This window comes from Eulemur rufifrons, chromosome 16, assembly GCF_041146395.1.
Source record: "Eulemur rufifrons isolate Redbay chromosome 16, OSU_ERuf_1, whole genome shotgun sequence".
NCBI classification, from domain to species: Eukaryota; Metazoa; Chordata; class Mammalia; order Primates; family Lemuridae; genus Eulemur; species Eulemur rufifrons.
In genome coordinates this window covers 16,023,903-16,042,500 of record NC_090998.1, presented here as the reverse complement: position 1 = coordinate 16,042,500, position 18,598 = coordinate 16,023,903, and the positions used below count along the sequence as shown (strand labels likewise).

The following is an 18,598-nucleotide window of genomic DNA, read 5'->3' as shown; positions in this document are numbered from 1 at the left end:
TGAACTTAAAAATTCTGCTTACAAAAGAATAGGGTGAAACCTCTAGGAGATGCAAGATACTGCATTCTCAATGAAGTCCTTTTTAAAGAAAAATTACTTATCAAAATGTGGATTGTAAACTGAGAACTAAAGATTCTTTGGTTTATATTCCTTACAAGAAGCATATTAAAATGTTTTTAAAATTCTTTAAGGAAGATAAGTATCTAACAATTTTGAATGTCATCTTCTCAAATACAAACCTCGCTTACTTTTTATCAAGTGCACAGACTAGCTGGGAACCTCTTTAAAGGCATTCGCAGTTTCTACCCTCAAGGTGCTTGTGTTCTTCAAGAGACAATCTGACAAAAACATGAGCACTCACATTCATTGCACATCGTGCCAGACACTTAGAAACCGCTCTCACAACTGTTTCCAACAACCATCGTTATCTTCGTAAGAAGAAATTGTTATAAACTGGAAAATGAATACGCATGCCTTAAGAAAAGACTTCTCTTTGGAGTATACAGAAAGTAATAAGAAGAGAGTCATCAGCACATTTGAGCCTAATCCTTAAATTCAATAAAATGAAAGGCTAAGTTTTTTTTTTTTAAAGTACATTTTTATAACCAAAATGAGTTTTCTCCATAGCACCTTTGAATTCATTAGTTTAGAACTGCTTTTAATTTGGTCTTTCCCATGAGAGCCATTATATTTTTCTCCTGTCAGCCTGATGCTGGAGAAAAAAGAAAACTGGCAGATGTGGTGTTTTTCATCTAGTTTGCTTCCTAGTTAAAAAGTGCATTAACTACTATGCATAGAATATTATTTATAATAATTCTTCACCACCATTAACGACTTTAAAGAAACTTGGTTTAAATATTGCCAGTGCAAACGGGTAAAGTATTTTATTTCCTCCCATTTTGAAATGATAGAGACATTTTATTTTGTACTATTCTTTAGGTCATTACTATAATGATTTTCAGGAATCTACAGCAAATAGGATTTTTTAAAACTCCTAGACAATTCCAATGGTTCTGATAGTATATTATGTTTCAACTCCTAGTCTAGCTATGTGTAGTTTACAGCCTCATTTACTTTAATGTGCTACTTGAATAACATAATCATAACTATAACTATGGCACAGGGCCATAAGGTGCATGCACCTCTGTGTTTTTTGACTACTTAAATGGCTTGTTCATAAATGTCCTTTTAATAATAATGGCAAACCTTTTAGTAACTAGATGTCAAAAAATAGTGAGTCACTCATTAATTGGTTCCTTTTCCAACTAAAATGCTTAATATATAACATTAATATCAAAGTTACGTTGGTTTTATTTTTACTGTGTATTCTAACACGTAGAGATTTTTGCTATGAATTCGCCTCCGATGACTTCTGTTTGTGTGCAGTTCTGTAAGCTTCCTAATGTATTTATCTTTTCCTTTTCTTCTCAAACAAGATGTGATTTTCATCAAGGAAGGTCAACGGATAATGTATTGCAGAAGAATATTTATATATATACCTAGGATAAAACTCACTTGTGTACATCATGAGGCATTGTGTATTGATAGCTTTACAGGGTATATTAGTGTCTTCTCTCTTTGCAATCTCAGATGTCCCTGTAAGAATTTGAAAAAAAAAAAATGTTTATTGCTCTAGATGAAAAAAAAATATTTATTGTTCTAGGCTCTTCGGTGTAACGGGAAACTGTGCTGCCTGTAGTAAGCTCATCCCTGCCTTTGAGATGGTGATGCGTGCCAAGGACAATGTTTACCACCTGGACTGCTTTGCATGTCAGCTTTGTAATCAGAGGTAAGCAGATTTCATTTTGGCTTCTAAAAAATGGTAAACTTCTCTATGCTGGCTATTTATTTAATAGGTGCAAATTATATTAGTACTTTTTACATGAAGCAATTAATTTCAGCGTTTGTGTTTTCTGCAAACATTAATCCCATGCCAGAAAAAGACCACCGAGGAGGAGAAAGGTCTTAAGGCTAACTTCCACCTGAAAGAAATGCATCATACATACAACAGCAAGTGACAAAAAATGGAAACACTTCTATAAACTTTTGAATTTCTTATTCTTTTCTCTATTTTTTTTTTGTCTTTTAAAAAGTAGGCTTAAAATATCCTTTTTTTTTTTGTATTATTTCTGTGAGCAAACAAATTGGCAATGAGGCAAATATACAGGAATTTGTTGCAAGTATTTTGCATTCATCTTATTTTTCATATTTATAGTTTCCCTATCTCTTGATTTCTTAACTTGAATTTTAACCTTGTTCTGTATGTACTTTTGAAGTTGTTTCAAATGTCTTTGGGAACAAGGCCAGATATAGCTAATAATTAAACAGTTATCAGCATTGGAGAGGAGGCATTGGAAAGAGGATTGCACAGAGAATCTGCAAACCTAAATTCTAGTCTGGACTCTGCCACTAATAAGCTGTGCGACCCTAAACCAAACACTTCCCCTGTCTGGACCTCATTTTTTTTTTAATTATAACATATAGGAGCTGTATTAGTCAAACTCAGAGAACTCTTTTAGCTTAAAAGTATTATGACTCAATTATATTTTTCCTTATTGAAAGTTATAACTTTTATTTCAGGTAGAAAATATACACTACTGATAATCGTTTTGTATTTGGAGAATATTAGAATATTAAAAGGCATGTGTCATTAAAAGTATAATATTTTAAAAATTAGTACACTTGATGGATTTTAATGAAAATAAATTTAGAGTTATCTATGAGAATACCTGGACATAGTATATAATCAATAAATATTAGTTGCATCAAGTTCTCCATTATTGAAATTGACCCTGAAAGGTATTATTTGATGCAGTCTTCTTATGAAGCCCTATAGATAGTAGAAAGAATTTGATATTTATAGTGAGAACTGGATTCAAATTCCACCACCACCATATCCTAGCTGATATATTAGCTGTGCAATCTTGAGTATGTTACTTAATGAATTTGGTTTCTCCACCCACAAAATAGAGATATTAATATCTATCTTACAGAGTGAAAGTCAAATAAAATAATTTATATTAAGTACCAGGAAAACAATAGGTTCTCAAAAGTTATTTTATATTTATAATTTACTTTTACCAAACAATATTCTACTAACTTGGTTTTTCCACAAGATATATATAATCTCAGTAGTGTCCCTTACTAAATGTAGATGTTCAGAATGTGGTCCACTATATCTTATGATATAATACTTACCTAGACAACAATTTAAGATGTCATTTTATAACATCTTGATTCTTCCCAACAAATCCTTAGAATCAAAGTAAGTAAATGTAGTCTAAGGTGACATTTAGCCAAAAGTAAATTGGCAAGTGCACATATTGTTTTTTGTGGGGATATGGATATATAAGCACAAATATTCATACATCCATACAGGCACATTTATATGCATGTGTTTTAAAGGTGTATTAGTAGTAAGTTTAGAATGCTTTTGTTCACAATACAGTAATCTTTATGCAATAATAAATTTACTGCTTTTCTATTTATACAAGATTACATATTCATAGTAGAAACTTTAGAAAATAGAAAATGATAAAAAGCAACATTGCCCCATGTCTCACTATTCTGAAATAAAATATTTTCATATTTTGGTATGTAGCCAGACATATACTTTCCTATGTATATATGACAAATGATATAAAGTATACATATTATACCCATATTTAACCAGACTAAAGAAAAGTAACAGGGAAGAATCCTAACATTCTATATTTGGAGTTTTTCACTTTCTATTGTATGCCTTGTTACCTGCCATTAAAAATTCTTTTAACATATTTTAAGCTTTCTTGTGTTCAGTTTTATGAATAGAGCTTGACATATAAATCAGTCTTCTATCATCAGACATGTAAGTTGTTTCTTCAAAAGTTTTTATGTTGTAAATATTATCAGTATTATCAATATAATATGGACTGTAAAGAAACAAATGCTCATATCTGTGTCAGGATAAATTCATAGAAGCATAATTAATTAGACAAAGTGTATAACTGTTTGAAGGCTAATGTTATATGTTACCAAAATGATCTCCAGAAAAGCTATACCAATAATTCTCACAGAAGAAATGTACACACCAATGCATTCCCTCATATTCACTCTAATACTAGGAATTATCGTTTTAAAAAAATCCTTGTCACCTTGAGGGATGAAAGATGGTATCTCATTATAATGTTTAATTGGCATTTATTTGATTACTAGTGGCCCTTTGGTATTCCTTCTTTTAAGGAACTAGGCAGTTTATGCCCTTTGTCCATTTTTCTATTAGGTAGGCTTACCTATTTTATGAATGTTCTGCATAGAAAATTAAAACATCATTCAAGTGCTAAACCCAGCCTAAATTCTATTATGATACAAAGTAATTGTAGGTTGTTAATGCTATTTACAAATCATATATCAATTTTATTTCACCATTGAAATAAAAAGTTGCATTCACAATTAAGTCTGTCTCCTCAGTAGAACTCAGTCAAGTAAGACAAACACTCCTAAATTTTGACTCTAAAACTGTTCACATTCTTATTGCTGCAAAATACTATTCTAGTATCATTATTAAAGTACCTAATATATTTCTGTGTTCGCTTCATTTATTACATGCCATAACGGGACTGCATATCTTTAGTGCTGGTTATGCACAATTAGCACTTAGTTATAGTCTTGTCACTTCAGCCCTACAAGACAAACTTCTTCAATGCAAGAAGTCAGCTAATCTTCATCAGTCAAGCAAAGCAGACAAATTTTGTTACCCTGAGTACAGAAGAGTTTCAATATAGGAAACTCTCCTTTTAATTTGAGGTTTACTTCAATCCCCTCCAATAAAGCCATATCCTACAGAAGGCTATGTTTCTAGTAGCCCAATTATTGCCACAGTATTGCAGCTTTTCAAGAAAAATAGGAGGCAAATAGATAATTTATAGACATTTTCCCTTAAGCAAAGTTTGTTGACACTTGAAATTGTGGATTTACAAATGTTTATGAATTTTATTTAGCAGTCATTTCATCTTAACTTTTAAATCAAAATATCATTAAGATCCAAAGCATTTCTGAATGATTAAAAAGATAGTAGTAATCATAACCTTTAAGGATTGGGTGTCCCTTATACAGATCTTCTCTGTCCTTTTTAGAGGGCTGTGGCTAAAATTGTGAATCCTAAATTAAATTTCTAAAAGTTTCTCTATTTTAAAAGGAAACCAGAATAGGATTATTTGAACTTCTTTTATGATATCTTGAATCTCATTCAGGATTGGAAAATTCTGTATAATAGGTTAATTTCTTAAAGGTGAATAAGCACCTCTTCTGTAGAAAACTCAATAAAACTAAATGATGGTTTTGTAAGAAAAGGAAAAGAAATGCTTGTTTCCAATGAAACTTTTCCAAATACGTAGAATTGTGTAACAATATATTTATTTTTTTTTTTATTAAAGAAGAAAAGCACTGTGCTAGGCTCTGTGGAACTGAGGTTGATAAAAATCTAGTTTCTTAGAGGTGTTCAGAGCTATGAGAGAGACAAGACATCAAAGATTCACAGAAGAGTGTAATCGATGCTCAACAGATCTATACTGAGGGGAGAGAGATCCATTCTTCTTGAAGTATTAGGGAAGCATCAAAGGGCTGATGTGCTGGGTCTTAAGAAAGAACGTCCTAGAACTAGTTGAGGTATAGGAAGGATGTCTGGTGGGAGTTGGGGAAGATGAGAGACCCAGGGAACAGTGAGAAAAGAATTTTCCAGGCAGAGAGAGCAACATGCAAAGGCATGGAGGTGGGAAAGCATTTGATGTGTTTAGTAGATGAAAAGCAGCTCAGTATGCTCAGAGATTAAAGGAGGAGTTTGGAAGAGATATGGAGAAGTAGAGAGTAGAGCAAGGATCCGGAGGAAATGAAATTGTAAAGGTAGGAAGTCATTGAATAAAAGTCAAATGAATACAAATTTAAAGTATTCATCTAAAACATATTTTTAAAAAAATTTAAAGCTATTGTGTTCTGGAATAAATCTATCTTAACCGATATTTATCGATCACCAAGCTTAAGCGGTAGTACAATTTATGGTGGTACTACAAAGGGTTTAAAAGAGATATAACTCATGATTACTTACCTCAGAACTGCTGTCCAGATTGGAAAATCTGTTGCACATTCATGAGTAATGTTGAAATGTCAAAGTAAATGATACACCAAGAAATAAGTGCTTTGGGAAGGATCAGAATAAGTGAGTTGACAGGGAATGTTGATGGAGGGAATGAGAATATTTAGAATTTAAGTAGGTGGAAAAAAGGGAGGAAATATTCCTGGTTAGGGAGCAACTTCAGTAAAGGTGAAAAGTATATCATTAGCAAATATTCAGGATAGCAAATGCTTATACAGCATTAATCATATACCAGACACAGTTCTGAGTGTTTTACATGTACTGAGTCATTTAGTATTCAAAATAACCCACAAGTAGGTACTATAGTAGTCTCATTTTACAGATGAGGAAACTGAAGTACAAAAAATTTAAATAACTTGCCCAAGATTACACAGTTAGAAAATGGTATACTCAAGGTTGGAACCCAGGGAGTCTAGTTTCACTCTCTGGACTCAGGCCTGATCCAAAAGGAATATTTTATTTTCTAAGAACATATAAATGTGCATAGATATAGTAGAGTTAAAGTAAGGTAGAGTTTGAATAATTTATAGCAGGATTTGGGGTGTGGGTAGTATAATTTGGTTCAGAAAGGCTTATTGGGAATGATCTGTGTAATGACAACCGTGTTGTCAGTGGGGAAGAGACTGTAAATTTGTTCGCAAGTGTATAGTGGGGGAATTTAACCTGTATCTCACTGAAACAGCACAGTACAGAAATCTCCATCTTAGAGTAACTGAGCATGAAAAATAGGAGAATAGAGATATTGGAAATATAGATTGGATCCCCCTTCTTTTTCAAGTGTTGTAGAACTAAAAATTAATCTTGATTGGTAGTCAGTAACCTTAGGTAATTAAGATGACTAAGTTAATATTTTAGTTTATTAAAAAGGATGTTACAAATGGAGGCTTCTTAGCATAGGTTTTTTTAGTTTTTTTAGTTTTTAACCTGCTCAAAACTACTCTAAGCACCATATTTTATAAGGATGATTTATTAATTATACTTATTTCTTATACTTCTTAAGTCTCAGCTAGAATCACTCCAAAAGATTTTGAAATTAAATCTATTATTAATTCCAAAACATCAAGATTAGATGGTTTAATAATCTGGGCATCTTTTTATTCCTTTAACATTAAAAAAAAAAATGAGGGCAAAACTAATTGAACTGACCGTACCACAAGTAATTAGGATTACATTACAAGGCAGATTATCCATTTATTTGCAGGAACTTTAGCTCGATCTGTTAATGTACTTACACTATCCTCTGGCCATCAGTGCTTTCATAATGTTTTCTTTCTGCAAATGCTAAATCTCGTAAGGAGCTGGTTACATAACACTGGAAATTAGCACTTCTTACAAAATCACAGTTACAGATTATTTTGTTAAGCATTTAATATCTGCATTGTTGTTTCTCTTATTTCTTCATGTTTATTTATATATGAAACATTTTTAAGGAAAGAAACCAATCTTAATTGCATACCAATCATAATCTGCTCTTAACCACAGCTTTCCAGGGTGTTTTCTTTGAGTCATTTGTGGAAGTGTGACATTCCTCACCCAAATTCTGTTTAATCTTGACCTTTAAGTATAAATTGAAATGCACATAAAATATACTTTATACAGTTGACAACATATTAATAACAAAATATTTCAGGTAGCAATATTTTAGGTAAATAATCATTCTCTGTCTCCCCCCATATATACATACACACAAACACACATAATATCTCACATAATGGTAGGCTGACTTATTTCAAGTCATGCAAAGGGATAACGGCAATACAAGAAAATTGTATAACTTTTTAATCTTCACATTATCCTTGTAGTCTTCTTGCTTTACTTCCTCCAGGTAAAAGCATAGATCTTGAATCCAAAGGGACCTGGGTTATTTTCCTTCCTCTAACACATACATTCTAACTATGGAATCTTTGAGCAGGTTTTTTAAATTTTGAGAAGGGAGCCTTAGATGTTTCTTCTGAAGAAGGCAATGATAATACTTTCTAATACTTACCTACATTCTGAACACGGAGGTAAGACTTTACAGACTGCATGACTGTTCTTTGCCACAAACCTGCAAAAGTGACTGATATTAAAGAGAAAAACTGAAGTTCTATCTTCAATTATCTTAAGTGGAAGGCTGGGATTTGAACCTTATTCATTACAGTATACTTCTCTGCCTTTCACGTGCTTTTCATTTGAACCTCCCTACAGCTAGTCAGAAAAAAGTCCTGTTTTTTGCTTACACACAGGGCACTGAGACAGGCTTAGTATGTCTTGCATTGGGTAGTGGTAGAGATGAGATCCCCAGGCTCTTGGTTCCATGCTTTTCTCACTATAATTACCTTGAATTTTTTAATCTACAAATAAAAATTTTCTAAATGTAAAGGCCTTTAAAGGTAAGAATGGCATGACATGATGACATGACCAAAAACCATGTTTTTATCTGATGACTAATAGAATTTTGGGACTTGGTGAAAAGGCAAAGCAAAATTTTAGACAAAGTGGAGTTGATAGAGAGTATTTCCAGATTACTTGTTTTTCAGAAAAAATGATTCAGTAACATCAGATGGAACAAAAGAGTGATTTATTGAATCTTTTTGATGTGATATTTTATTATTAGCTTATTAGTTGAAATTAATTTCAACAGCAATATAAATTGATAATTTTGAACAGTGATTAAATACATTCTACGTGCTGTTTTATATAATTTCACGTAAAAGATATCTAATTTAGCTAGTTAGGCCTGTTCAACAGGATAAATACTTCCTTTTATTTAAAATATCTTAGTGATCAGGATAGCTACAAAAACTGGTTTGTTCAAACACCACTTTTTAAGTGCAACATTTAAAGTGTACAGTTTACAACTAATACAGAGAAAATATACTTAAAGCCCCAAACTTGAATGTTCATTGTATCCAGTAGCTTTGACCACAAACAACCACAGGATTTCAAGATCAGTGCGTCTGTGCTTTCAATCAACATCATCAGCAGGCAGTAATCCTGGGGAAAAAAAGTAAATTCCACAAATAAACAGACCAATTTTCCTTTAAGAGGAAAGCTAATTCTTTTCAATCTACTTTTTTTATTACACTATTTTCCCTCTATCTACTTAGCTAGTATAAGGATAAATTTCCAAAGCTACCCAGTTGGAAAATAAATAGGTTCACTGTTTGTCTAGCATTCCAATCTTTGCAAATGTAAATCAGTCCAACTGCTCCTCATTTAAACCTTCAACTTCACAAAACATTAAAGGGTGGCTTTTCTTGACACAATTTAATCTATCCACTAAGATTTCTGCTTGAACATCATTTGAAATTGACTATCTGATAAAGAGAGACCACTATCAAAGGTCAGTGAGGTCAACTTGTATAATTACAAGTAGTTTTTGTGGGTCAACTCTTCCAGACACCACTGTTTGAAGGTTAAATTGTTACAATTAAATATATATACAGATCTCCCCAGAGTTACTTTATTGTTAAATGTACCGGAAACAGCAAAAGCATTTATTTCTGACCTTAATTGTGTCCAAAGTGTCACCACTGGGAAATTATACAAAAAGAACGCTTATTAAAAGCATTACAATGCTTGCACGTTAAACAATGCTTTATAAAATAAAATACATAATTAGTTATCAGAAACTGGTTTTATTTATTACATCAATGTTAAGAAGTTCGTACAGGTTATTCCCTTTGGTTAAATTAGAAGTGCTCTAAGACATGACATCTACTATTTTATAGTTGGTAAACTTCCCACAAAGAAGAGTTTGATGCTAAAGCAACTTTCACTTCAGAATGATCACTTCCAAATTACTGCGATTTAATCACATTTTAATAACAGAGTAGAAGGAAGCTTTAAATGGGCTATTTTTTTAATTGTTTGATTCATTTTAATGCCTTGTACTTTTTTATTAAGTGCTTAAATAGCCAATGATCAAATCTTCCATAATTACTGCAGTGAAATATTATCATTCTTTTATTTTAATGATGGTAAATATAGATCAGTTCTTTTTGTCTTTTCAATGTGGTAAAAATAATGATAGTTATAATAAAGAAAAGAAAGTTTCCTTTGGTGCCCAAAGTATTTACCTCAGTGTTCCTATATTTTTATAAACAAAAGTGGGATTTCAAATGTTGTGTGAAATGTTTCATAAATGAAGTAAATGGTAAATGGTTTAATTTTAATAATGAAGACAACTTTCTAAGTCAAGTTTTCAGATTCACGGAATTACCATGTGAAAATATTATTAGGAAAATCAATCTTCATACCTATAGATTTGAGTGAAATGGTCTTAACACATTTTATTGTTTAAAATATTTTCAGATTTTGCGTTGGAGACAAATTTTTCCTAAAGAATAACATGATCCTTTGCCAGACGGACTACGAGGAAGGTTTAATGAAAGAAGGTTATGCACCCCAGGTTCGCTGATCTATCAACATCACCCCATTAAGAATACAAAGCACTACATTCTTTTATCTTTTTTGCTCCACATGTATATAAGAATCGACACAGGAACCTACTGAATAGCGTAGATATAGGGAAGCAGGATGGTTATATGGAATAAAAGGCGGACTGCATCTGTATGTAGTGAAATTGCCCCCGTTCAGAGTTGAATGTTTATTATTAAAGAAAAAAGTAATGTACATATTGCTGGATTTTTTTGCTTGCTATTCGTTTTTGTGTCACTTGGCATGAGATGTTTATTTTGGACTATTGTATATAATGTACTGTAATATTTGAAGCACAAATGTAATACAGTTTTATTGTGTTACCATTTGTGTTCTGTTTGCTTCTTTGTATTGTTGCATTTAGTACAATCAGTGTTTAAACTTACTGTATATTTATGCTTTCTGTATCTACCAGCTATTTTAAATGAGCTGTAACTTTCTAGTAAAGAATTGAAGAGCAAATCTCACTAATGATACACAGATAGATAAAACAATTCTATCAACATTAAAAATACTAAACAATAAAGACACACACAAAGCATTTTAGTGACATCCACTACTTATTGCCACTATGATTTAGAGTCTATCAGTGTTCTTGTTACAACCCCCTATTTTCAGGGGGTTAAAAAATCAGCTTTAAAAAAATGCATAAAAATTTCATCTTAAAGCACTTTCATTTTATACCAACGTGAAAAGTGCCATTTTTAGAATAACTTTAAAGCTTAACAGTTATCCTTTTAATATCCTTTTTTGTGTGTTCTTTACCTACACAATGACTTTGTTTTGCTTTTTCAGTCACACCCCTTATGTGAACTAGTGCCTTTGGGTATAGTGTAAAAATTTTCCAAAGGGTTACTTTTAAAAAGTGTTGCCACAATTATGAGATAATTTTAAAATGATAAAGTAAATTTCTTGTATAAATTTTGCCCAGATCTCTCCATAAGAGCTAAGGGTTTAATAACTTTATGGCTTAATAAATTTATGGCACTGAAAAGATTTGAGTGTGAATCTACTGAAATCATGGTAATGCACATTGAAGTATGATGGTATTTGAGTAGTGAAGTTACTTTTGAGCAGAGCAACATAATGCTTGTAGAATCTTCTAGAAGAAGAGGAACAAAAGGATTGATAAAAAGCTGAGAACTGGTGATTATATATTTTTCTGTATTTCCCTGTCATTTATTTTAATGTTTAAAAAGTGAACGCTTTAAGTTTGATGTGTCTTACTTTACTCATTGCTTTAGGGAATTACCAACTCAGAATACATCACACACAGGCTGAAATCTGCCACTCCATTTCTTAAAGGTGAAATATGCCCTTACCTACATGATAGCAGATAAAGAAGAAAGCTCTAGGAACAGAAATTATGGAGAATGATTATTCAAATTACGATTAAGGAAATAAAAATGAGAATACGATCCCCTCTTCTGGGTTGCTTACACTTTGCTTCTTTGCTTCTACTCCCTGTAATAAAACTACTTTTCAACAAATCTAATTCTGCACAGGCACAATGAACCATATTTTTACCATAGCAAACAGTGCTATGGGTTTTTTTTTTCTTTCTTTCTTTTTTCTTTTTTTGATCATTTGTACAGGAAACAATATTTCCCAGTGTTATTTGCATACATATTTTGTCCTGCCAATATATGCATTACAGAAAATTAAATGTTAAACCTGAATTTTTGGTTTGGGGCCAAAATATTAAGCTGAAAATAATGCTGGTGTGGATTTGAGTTGTTTTGAAACAAAGCTTTATTATGAACATGCATGTGAATCTCTATATTGCCTCTTATTTTTAAGAAAATGGTTCTGTGAAAAGTGAATGATATGTATTTTTACAAATGCTTCATGGTTAAGAGTGTTCACGACACATGTCCCCCAAATTTAAAATATATTGAAGAAAGAATTTCAAAAATAGCTATTTGGGTCTCACAGAATAACTGTTATTTTAGCCTTTGAGCCTTACATTTGTTTCACAAAAAAACAAAAAAACCTTGTATAGCCAAAAACAAATAAAGCAAGACAAAATAAAAATGGGAGGGGGTGAGATAAGTGAGAGGTGTTTTCATAACACAGCCCTGCTAGTCCTTATTAACAGTTGTTTGAAATTCACGTGGATGTAAAATTTTAATTGTCAGTATCTTTTTCAAATGATTTTTAAAGATTTAAATGGTTTTCATATGTTTATTGATATGTCGACATACTTGTAAATTGGGAACAAACTTCTCTCAACTTCTTGAAGCCGTTCAACTATCCTTGCCACCCAAAGACCAAACTAGGTTTTCACTGCTTTTTCTTTTACTTAATACTTTGGCAATTAACTCTTATGCTTTTTACTACAAACAAAATTACTCGCCTGAATTAAAGATTAAGGCCTTAATCTGTTTAGATTATCTTTAATCTCCATGAAGTTGTGAAACAAGACAGGAATAATTTCAGCTGTAGGCCATTTTTACAGCTAATTGTCCATAAACAGTAGCATTTTTGACCTGGAGTACTAAACTAATTGTCTTGACTACTCAAAGCCCTGGAATTGTTGTCAACTTTCCTCTTTGTGTTGTGTAGCCCTGACGTCATTTAGCTTGTTATCTGATGCTTCCAATAGGACACCTCCGATGTAGCTTTGATTTCTCAAGCAGTGAAACTTGCTCCCTAACTTGCTTCTCACAGGCTGCCTGTGGTGAAGAACCAGGCACCCCCACTACACCAAGTGCTGATTGAGTTTAAAAGCTGACCTGTGTTTGTAATTTCACTTTCATCTTGCTTAATAAATATCTGCTGAATTCTTTCATTTTTTACATTTGGATTTATGTTCTTAATAAAAGGGGTATTAGACTATTTGAGCTCAATTGGCAAAATCTAAGATGATATCTAGAAAATATACGTGGAAGTCCATGAAAAAGGAAAACGATATGTAAGGACATTTACTTTCTCAAGGTAAAGCACAGTAAGCATAGATGAAGGATCTCAAATGCTTTCTCTAAATATTATATTTAGGATTTCTGAGCTAAGTAGTTTACTGCTCTTTACTTTCATGGGGAAGATAAAACTGTCAAAAATGAAGGTAGCAATTGCTGGGTATAATTTTGTACATTTATACAAATTTTAAGTGATCGTTCTGAAAGCAACTGTGTTTCTGTTGTCAAACTAAATTTCAAATTTCCTGTTTTCTGTATAATGAATTAAAACAAAAAACTAAGTCCTACATTTTCGAGGAAGAGATGCTGTGCCTTTAAGTGAAACAGGGTGCTGAAAATTGCATCTAGGGTACAGCATGCCATACACAAGTGGTTTCCTTTTAACTATTACTTTAGGCAAACCACTCTCTGAATCGTCACTTAAACAATTTCAAAGAAATGATATAAGCCAAACATGTTTAGTGTTCACTTCACTAAGTTGCAAAAACAATCTGCATGTTTATTGTAATAGGCCATTAGCGCCAAATACAATTTTAGCAAAAGCTTTTGTGATCATTACTTTTTCTTAAAAACATCATTATAGATATTTTTTAAATGTGATTTTAATGCAACTTAAGGTAAAAGAAAGCAAAGGTTTAATGTAGTCATTATTTCATTTGACATTTATTGAGTGCTTACTATGCAACAGGCTTCTCCCTGATCATTCAGCCTCCTATGGGGCAGACTTAGGCTACTCCCTAAATCAGATAACTTTAACATGTCTTTGCGTTGGTTTGTACTCAGTTCAAACCTGTTAGTCATGAGCACACAAACGCGAATACCATCTTCTACCTATTCAGCATGTCATGGTATGAAAGCCCCAGAAAATATCTCAAGTAATCAATGTGTTCAGAGAATTATCTCACACAAATTACTCATTAACTCAATAGCACGTAATAAAAAAGAACATCAATTAATTAATGAGTCACCGTCAGATCACTATGATTACAATAGAGCTCTGTTGAAACAGTGGTTATAAATGGAGCTGCCTCTCTTTATTCATTGTTTGCAATTGGCCCATTATTTGGCTGAAACCAGTGTCATATTTAACACATGCCTGTAGGTAATTGTGTGATTAGTACCATAAATGAAGAATTCAGAAAGCCTATGCTTATGAGACCTTATCAATGGCCAGAAAAATAAAGAACACTCTCATTTTTACTATGGCTTCCTTGGAAGCCAAACTACAAGAAGGGTATATTATCTTTCTAAAAGGTATTTTTTTACTGTTATAATCAAGATTTAAGAATGCCATGTTGAACACTATAAGGGTTAACTGCTAAAGCACTTAAAAGTAAATTTACAATGGTTTCAGGATACACAATTTACTTTTAGTAACTTTTCATGAAGACTAAAATATGCATGATCATTGCCAGCTTTGTAAACAGTTTGCTACCCCAAAATGACATTTTTTGCTTTTTGTAGGCTGGGCTGGGGTGATTTGGTGGTGATTGACAGCAATAGGGGAAGAGATTTAAAGAAATACCAAATATTGCATACAAAGTCACCAACTAAACTTTCCCAACTATCTTGGTAAATGCCATTCCAATAAGCTTATAGAATAATTATAACCGTTCCCTTAGGTAAGTAAGAAACATCTGTTGGTAACACATAGCAGGTGTTAACAATTACACATACTGAACTTTTAAAAAATGTTTTTAATTAAAAGAATTCTGTTTTCTGAAAAGGAAAATATGTTAAATTCAAAGGTGTTCCTGTTTTGGGCGTGCAGGTCACGTAATGCACAAAATTATAAAGAACAAATCATCTTGGATCAACTAGGTTTGGTGTTTGGTTCAGATCATCGCAATCAAAAGTGAATTGGAATTCACTGCACTTTTCACACAATTGGTATTCTGGACTGAGGAGCTGAACACTTGTGAAATTGGTATAGTAGAGCTGATTACAGAATATTTTGGCTTTATGGGCAAGGTGGTTGCCATTAACTATACCAAATTTAGTGGACACAGTACAAAGAAAAACGGGAGTAAGAAACATTCAGATAATAGATTATCCAAATCTATTTTTTTTACCCCGCCTCTGGAGGAGACTTTAAATCACCTAAAGTAAAACAGTCCATTTAGTGAAACATGTAACATCATCTTATGACCCATCTTCAACAGCTTTTAATAATAATAGCTAACATTTACTGAACACTTACCACGTATCAGGTAGTTTTTCACACTCGTGTAATTTCTACAACATCCCTGTGACATAGACATTATTATTACCCCTATTTTATGATTTTTAAATAAAAGCACAGACAGGTTACTTAACTCGCCCAAAGTCATACAGCTAGCAAGTAGTGGGCCTGAGATTATAAACACAGGTTTTCTGGGTCTAGTACCACTCTACTGTATCATCTCCTGTAGGGTTGTCCTTATTATTGTCACTGTTATTATTTTGTAGCCCCTGGGAATAACCAAGAACTAGAAGTGGTTATCCATGCCTGAGCAAAAATTCTGAATATTTAAGAGTTAATGTCACCTTTAAGATGAAAATTGGGAATGAGAGTGATCATTGTTTCCTAGATGCAATCTGTTTGGGAGGTCTTTATTTCAACCACACCATGGAGACATTTATTTGAACCTGTAAATCCAGGGTACCCAGAATAGAGAATCCCTAGAATAGCAGTAATGGAAATAAGAGGTGGTCAGCATTGACTTGAGAACAAATTAGAATAAACAGCTACAATTTTCTGCACCAGGACAAGCATGCTGTAGTGAGGTGAAGCTAGATCAGTCTCAGAAATCAAGATAATAAAATGAATATATTATCTGTCTTTGATGTTTTATAACTTCCTTCCAGAAGATGAGAAGAAACAAAAATTAAAGTCCCTGCAATAGCAATGTGTATCAAATCGTGGGCACCTGCCATGAGTGTGCCACCATCCAGCCATCTCTGTTTTTTGCCTGAGAGACTTAAGTGCATGAAATATGTTTGCTACTATTTATTCTTTCTTTAATGCCCAATTTATTAAGCATACAACTCTCATAAATGCAATTTCTCTAAACATTTGTACACCGTTTAAGCAGCTAATAAAGCAAAACCTGTAAATTTAATAAATCAGACTCAACCATTTAAACATTGATTAGAATCTTAGTCAAATTCTTCTAAACTTTTCAATAAAATCCCACATAATAAGTTTAAGTACTTTAAAAACAGACAAAAAGTCTCACAATATGCCAAAACTTACTTGTAAAAATATACTTAAAACTTTAACAAAGTTATTAATTTAAATTAATATTTCTAGTATCTTGCTTCATATCTTTGTAAAGTTACATTAATAGCAAGCAATTTCTTTAAAAAGTTAGAGAATATTATCCCAACTAGGTGAGGTTACAAGATCTGTGTTTTTGACTCTATGAACCTTGGCTGGGGCACGAGAACTAGCTATGCTGTCTAAAATGATTCAGACATGAACTGTGCACAAGTTGGCCAATAATTTACTAGTCATGCCTCTGTATTACATTAATGGAATTTTTTAAGTCCAAGTCCTTCACATGGGTTATAATTTCCTATAACTCAATGCTTTTCCCCCAAAAAGATGTATGTTAGCCTTATTGGAATCTTTTATATGCTATTTTAATATCTCATTATAAGATACAGAATCACTTAGAGATTTTTGTCTTCTCAGAAACAAGGAATTAGAGCTAGGTGTGGTGGCTCACACCTTTGATCCCAGCCATTTAGGAGGCTGCAGTGGTAAGATTGCTTGAGGCCAACAGTTCAAGACCAGCCTGGTAGCATAGTGAGACCCCCGTCTCTAAAAAGTAAAAAATAAATAATAAATTAGCTGGGTGTGGTGGCACATATCTGTAGTACCAGCTACTCAGAAGGCTGAGACAGGAGCATCTCCTGAGCCCAGGAATTTGAGACTGCAGTGAGCTATAATTATTGCACTCAAGCCTAGGTGACAGAGCAAGACCTCATCTCTAAGAAAAAAATAAAGAAAAAAACAAGGAATAGGACCTATGCCAGTAACATTGCCTATTGGGACATTTGGCTAATCCTCTTTCTCACAGAAATTGTTGGACTCTCTTTTGAACTGATTATCATGTATTATCACTTGTGCCGATTAGCACTTTGTGTTCTTGGCATGGTTTGACTTACAATCTCTACATTTAATCTTCTCTACTTAGAGATGAATACCAATTGACACTTATAAATAAGTACATATTCAATAGAAGAAATAAATCGCATATACCATAATATTTAGCTTTTTTTGTATGACAATTCTTTTGTATAGTTTAAATTAAATTTTCCCCTTTTGAGTACAGTCATAGAGTCGTAGCTTCCACAGACCCAGATGCATTACAGGCGGATTTTGTAGTAGGTTATTTTTCAAGTATTTGTGTGTGTGTGTGTGTGCGTGTGTGTGTGTCTGTGCATAGTTCTTATGTTACGTATCAATCGAAAAGTTTGTTTAAAAAAATAATACCTTAGAAAACCAGAAAGCCAAAAATAAAGGCCTTGAAAAAAATGCAGAGTGCAGCAGAATAAGGTGAGCAAAAGGCGAACTGTTCCAGAAAAGGGTACTCAACCCAAAAATTGCGCAGGCCAATTTTTGTGTGTAAAGCAGGAGTAACAGAAATCACTTGCTCACACTCACGGAGAGTATCAGTATTGTGCAACATTAGTTGAACACTGAGAAGATGAAAATAAATAAACAGAAGAATGAGTCAAGAGCTGAGAGCATGACTTAGCCGTCCAAATCTGGAAGAGACTCCGGGGTGGGAAGCCTGTGGCTTTGGGGCCACATGTGGCCCTCCAGATCCCCAAGTGCAGCCCCTTTACTGAATGCGAACTTCAGATCCCAAAGGATTTGTTCTGTAAAATTTGGATTCAGTCAAAGGCTTGCACTCAAGGATCCAGAAGGCCACATGGGCCCCCAAGGCTGCAGGTTCCATATTTGTGCTGTGACACTGTTATCATCAGGTTTATGCAGACCTTGATTATTTTTTAGGTAAACTTTGTTGTTTAACTCAAAACACAATTTTCTTAATTAACCCTTCAATTTTTTTCCATTGAAACCATTTAAGACCGTAAACATTGTGGTTAGAAGACTCAGTTTTTTTTTTTAATTTCA

The 18,598-nt window shown here is 32.9% G+C and overlaps 1 protein-coding gene across 5 annotated transcripts in view; it reads left to right on the top strand.

Annotated features, from left to right (window-relative positions):
* LMO3 (LIM domain only 3) overlaps window positions 1-13,390 on the top strand; it is a 59,616-nt gene extending 46,226 nt beyond the window's left edge. For all 5 annotated transcript variants that reach the window (XM_069490197.1, XM_069490196.1, XM_069490195.1 and 2 more), the window contains 2 exons: window positions 1,664-1,789; window positions 10,427-13,390. In XM_069490197.1, coding sequence (XP_069346298.1) covers window positions 1,664-1,789; window positions 10,427-10,532 — 232 coding nt within the window. In that variant the 3' untranslated portion in view covers window positions 10,533-13,390. The remainder of the gene's footprint in view (window positions 1-1,663; window positions 1,790-10,426) is intronic.
* The last annotated feature ends 5,208 nt before the right edge of the window (window positions 13,391-18,598 follow it).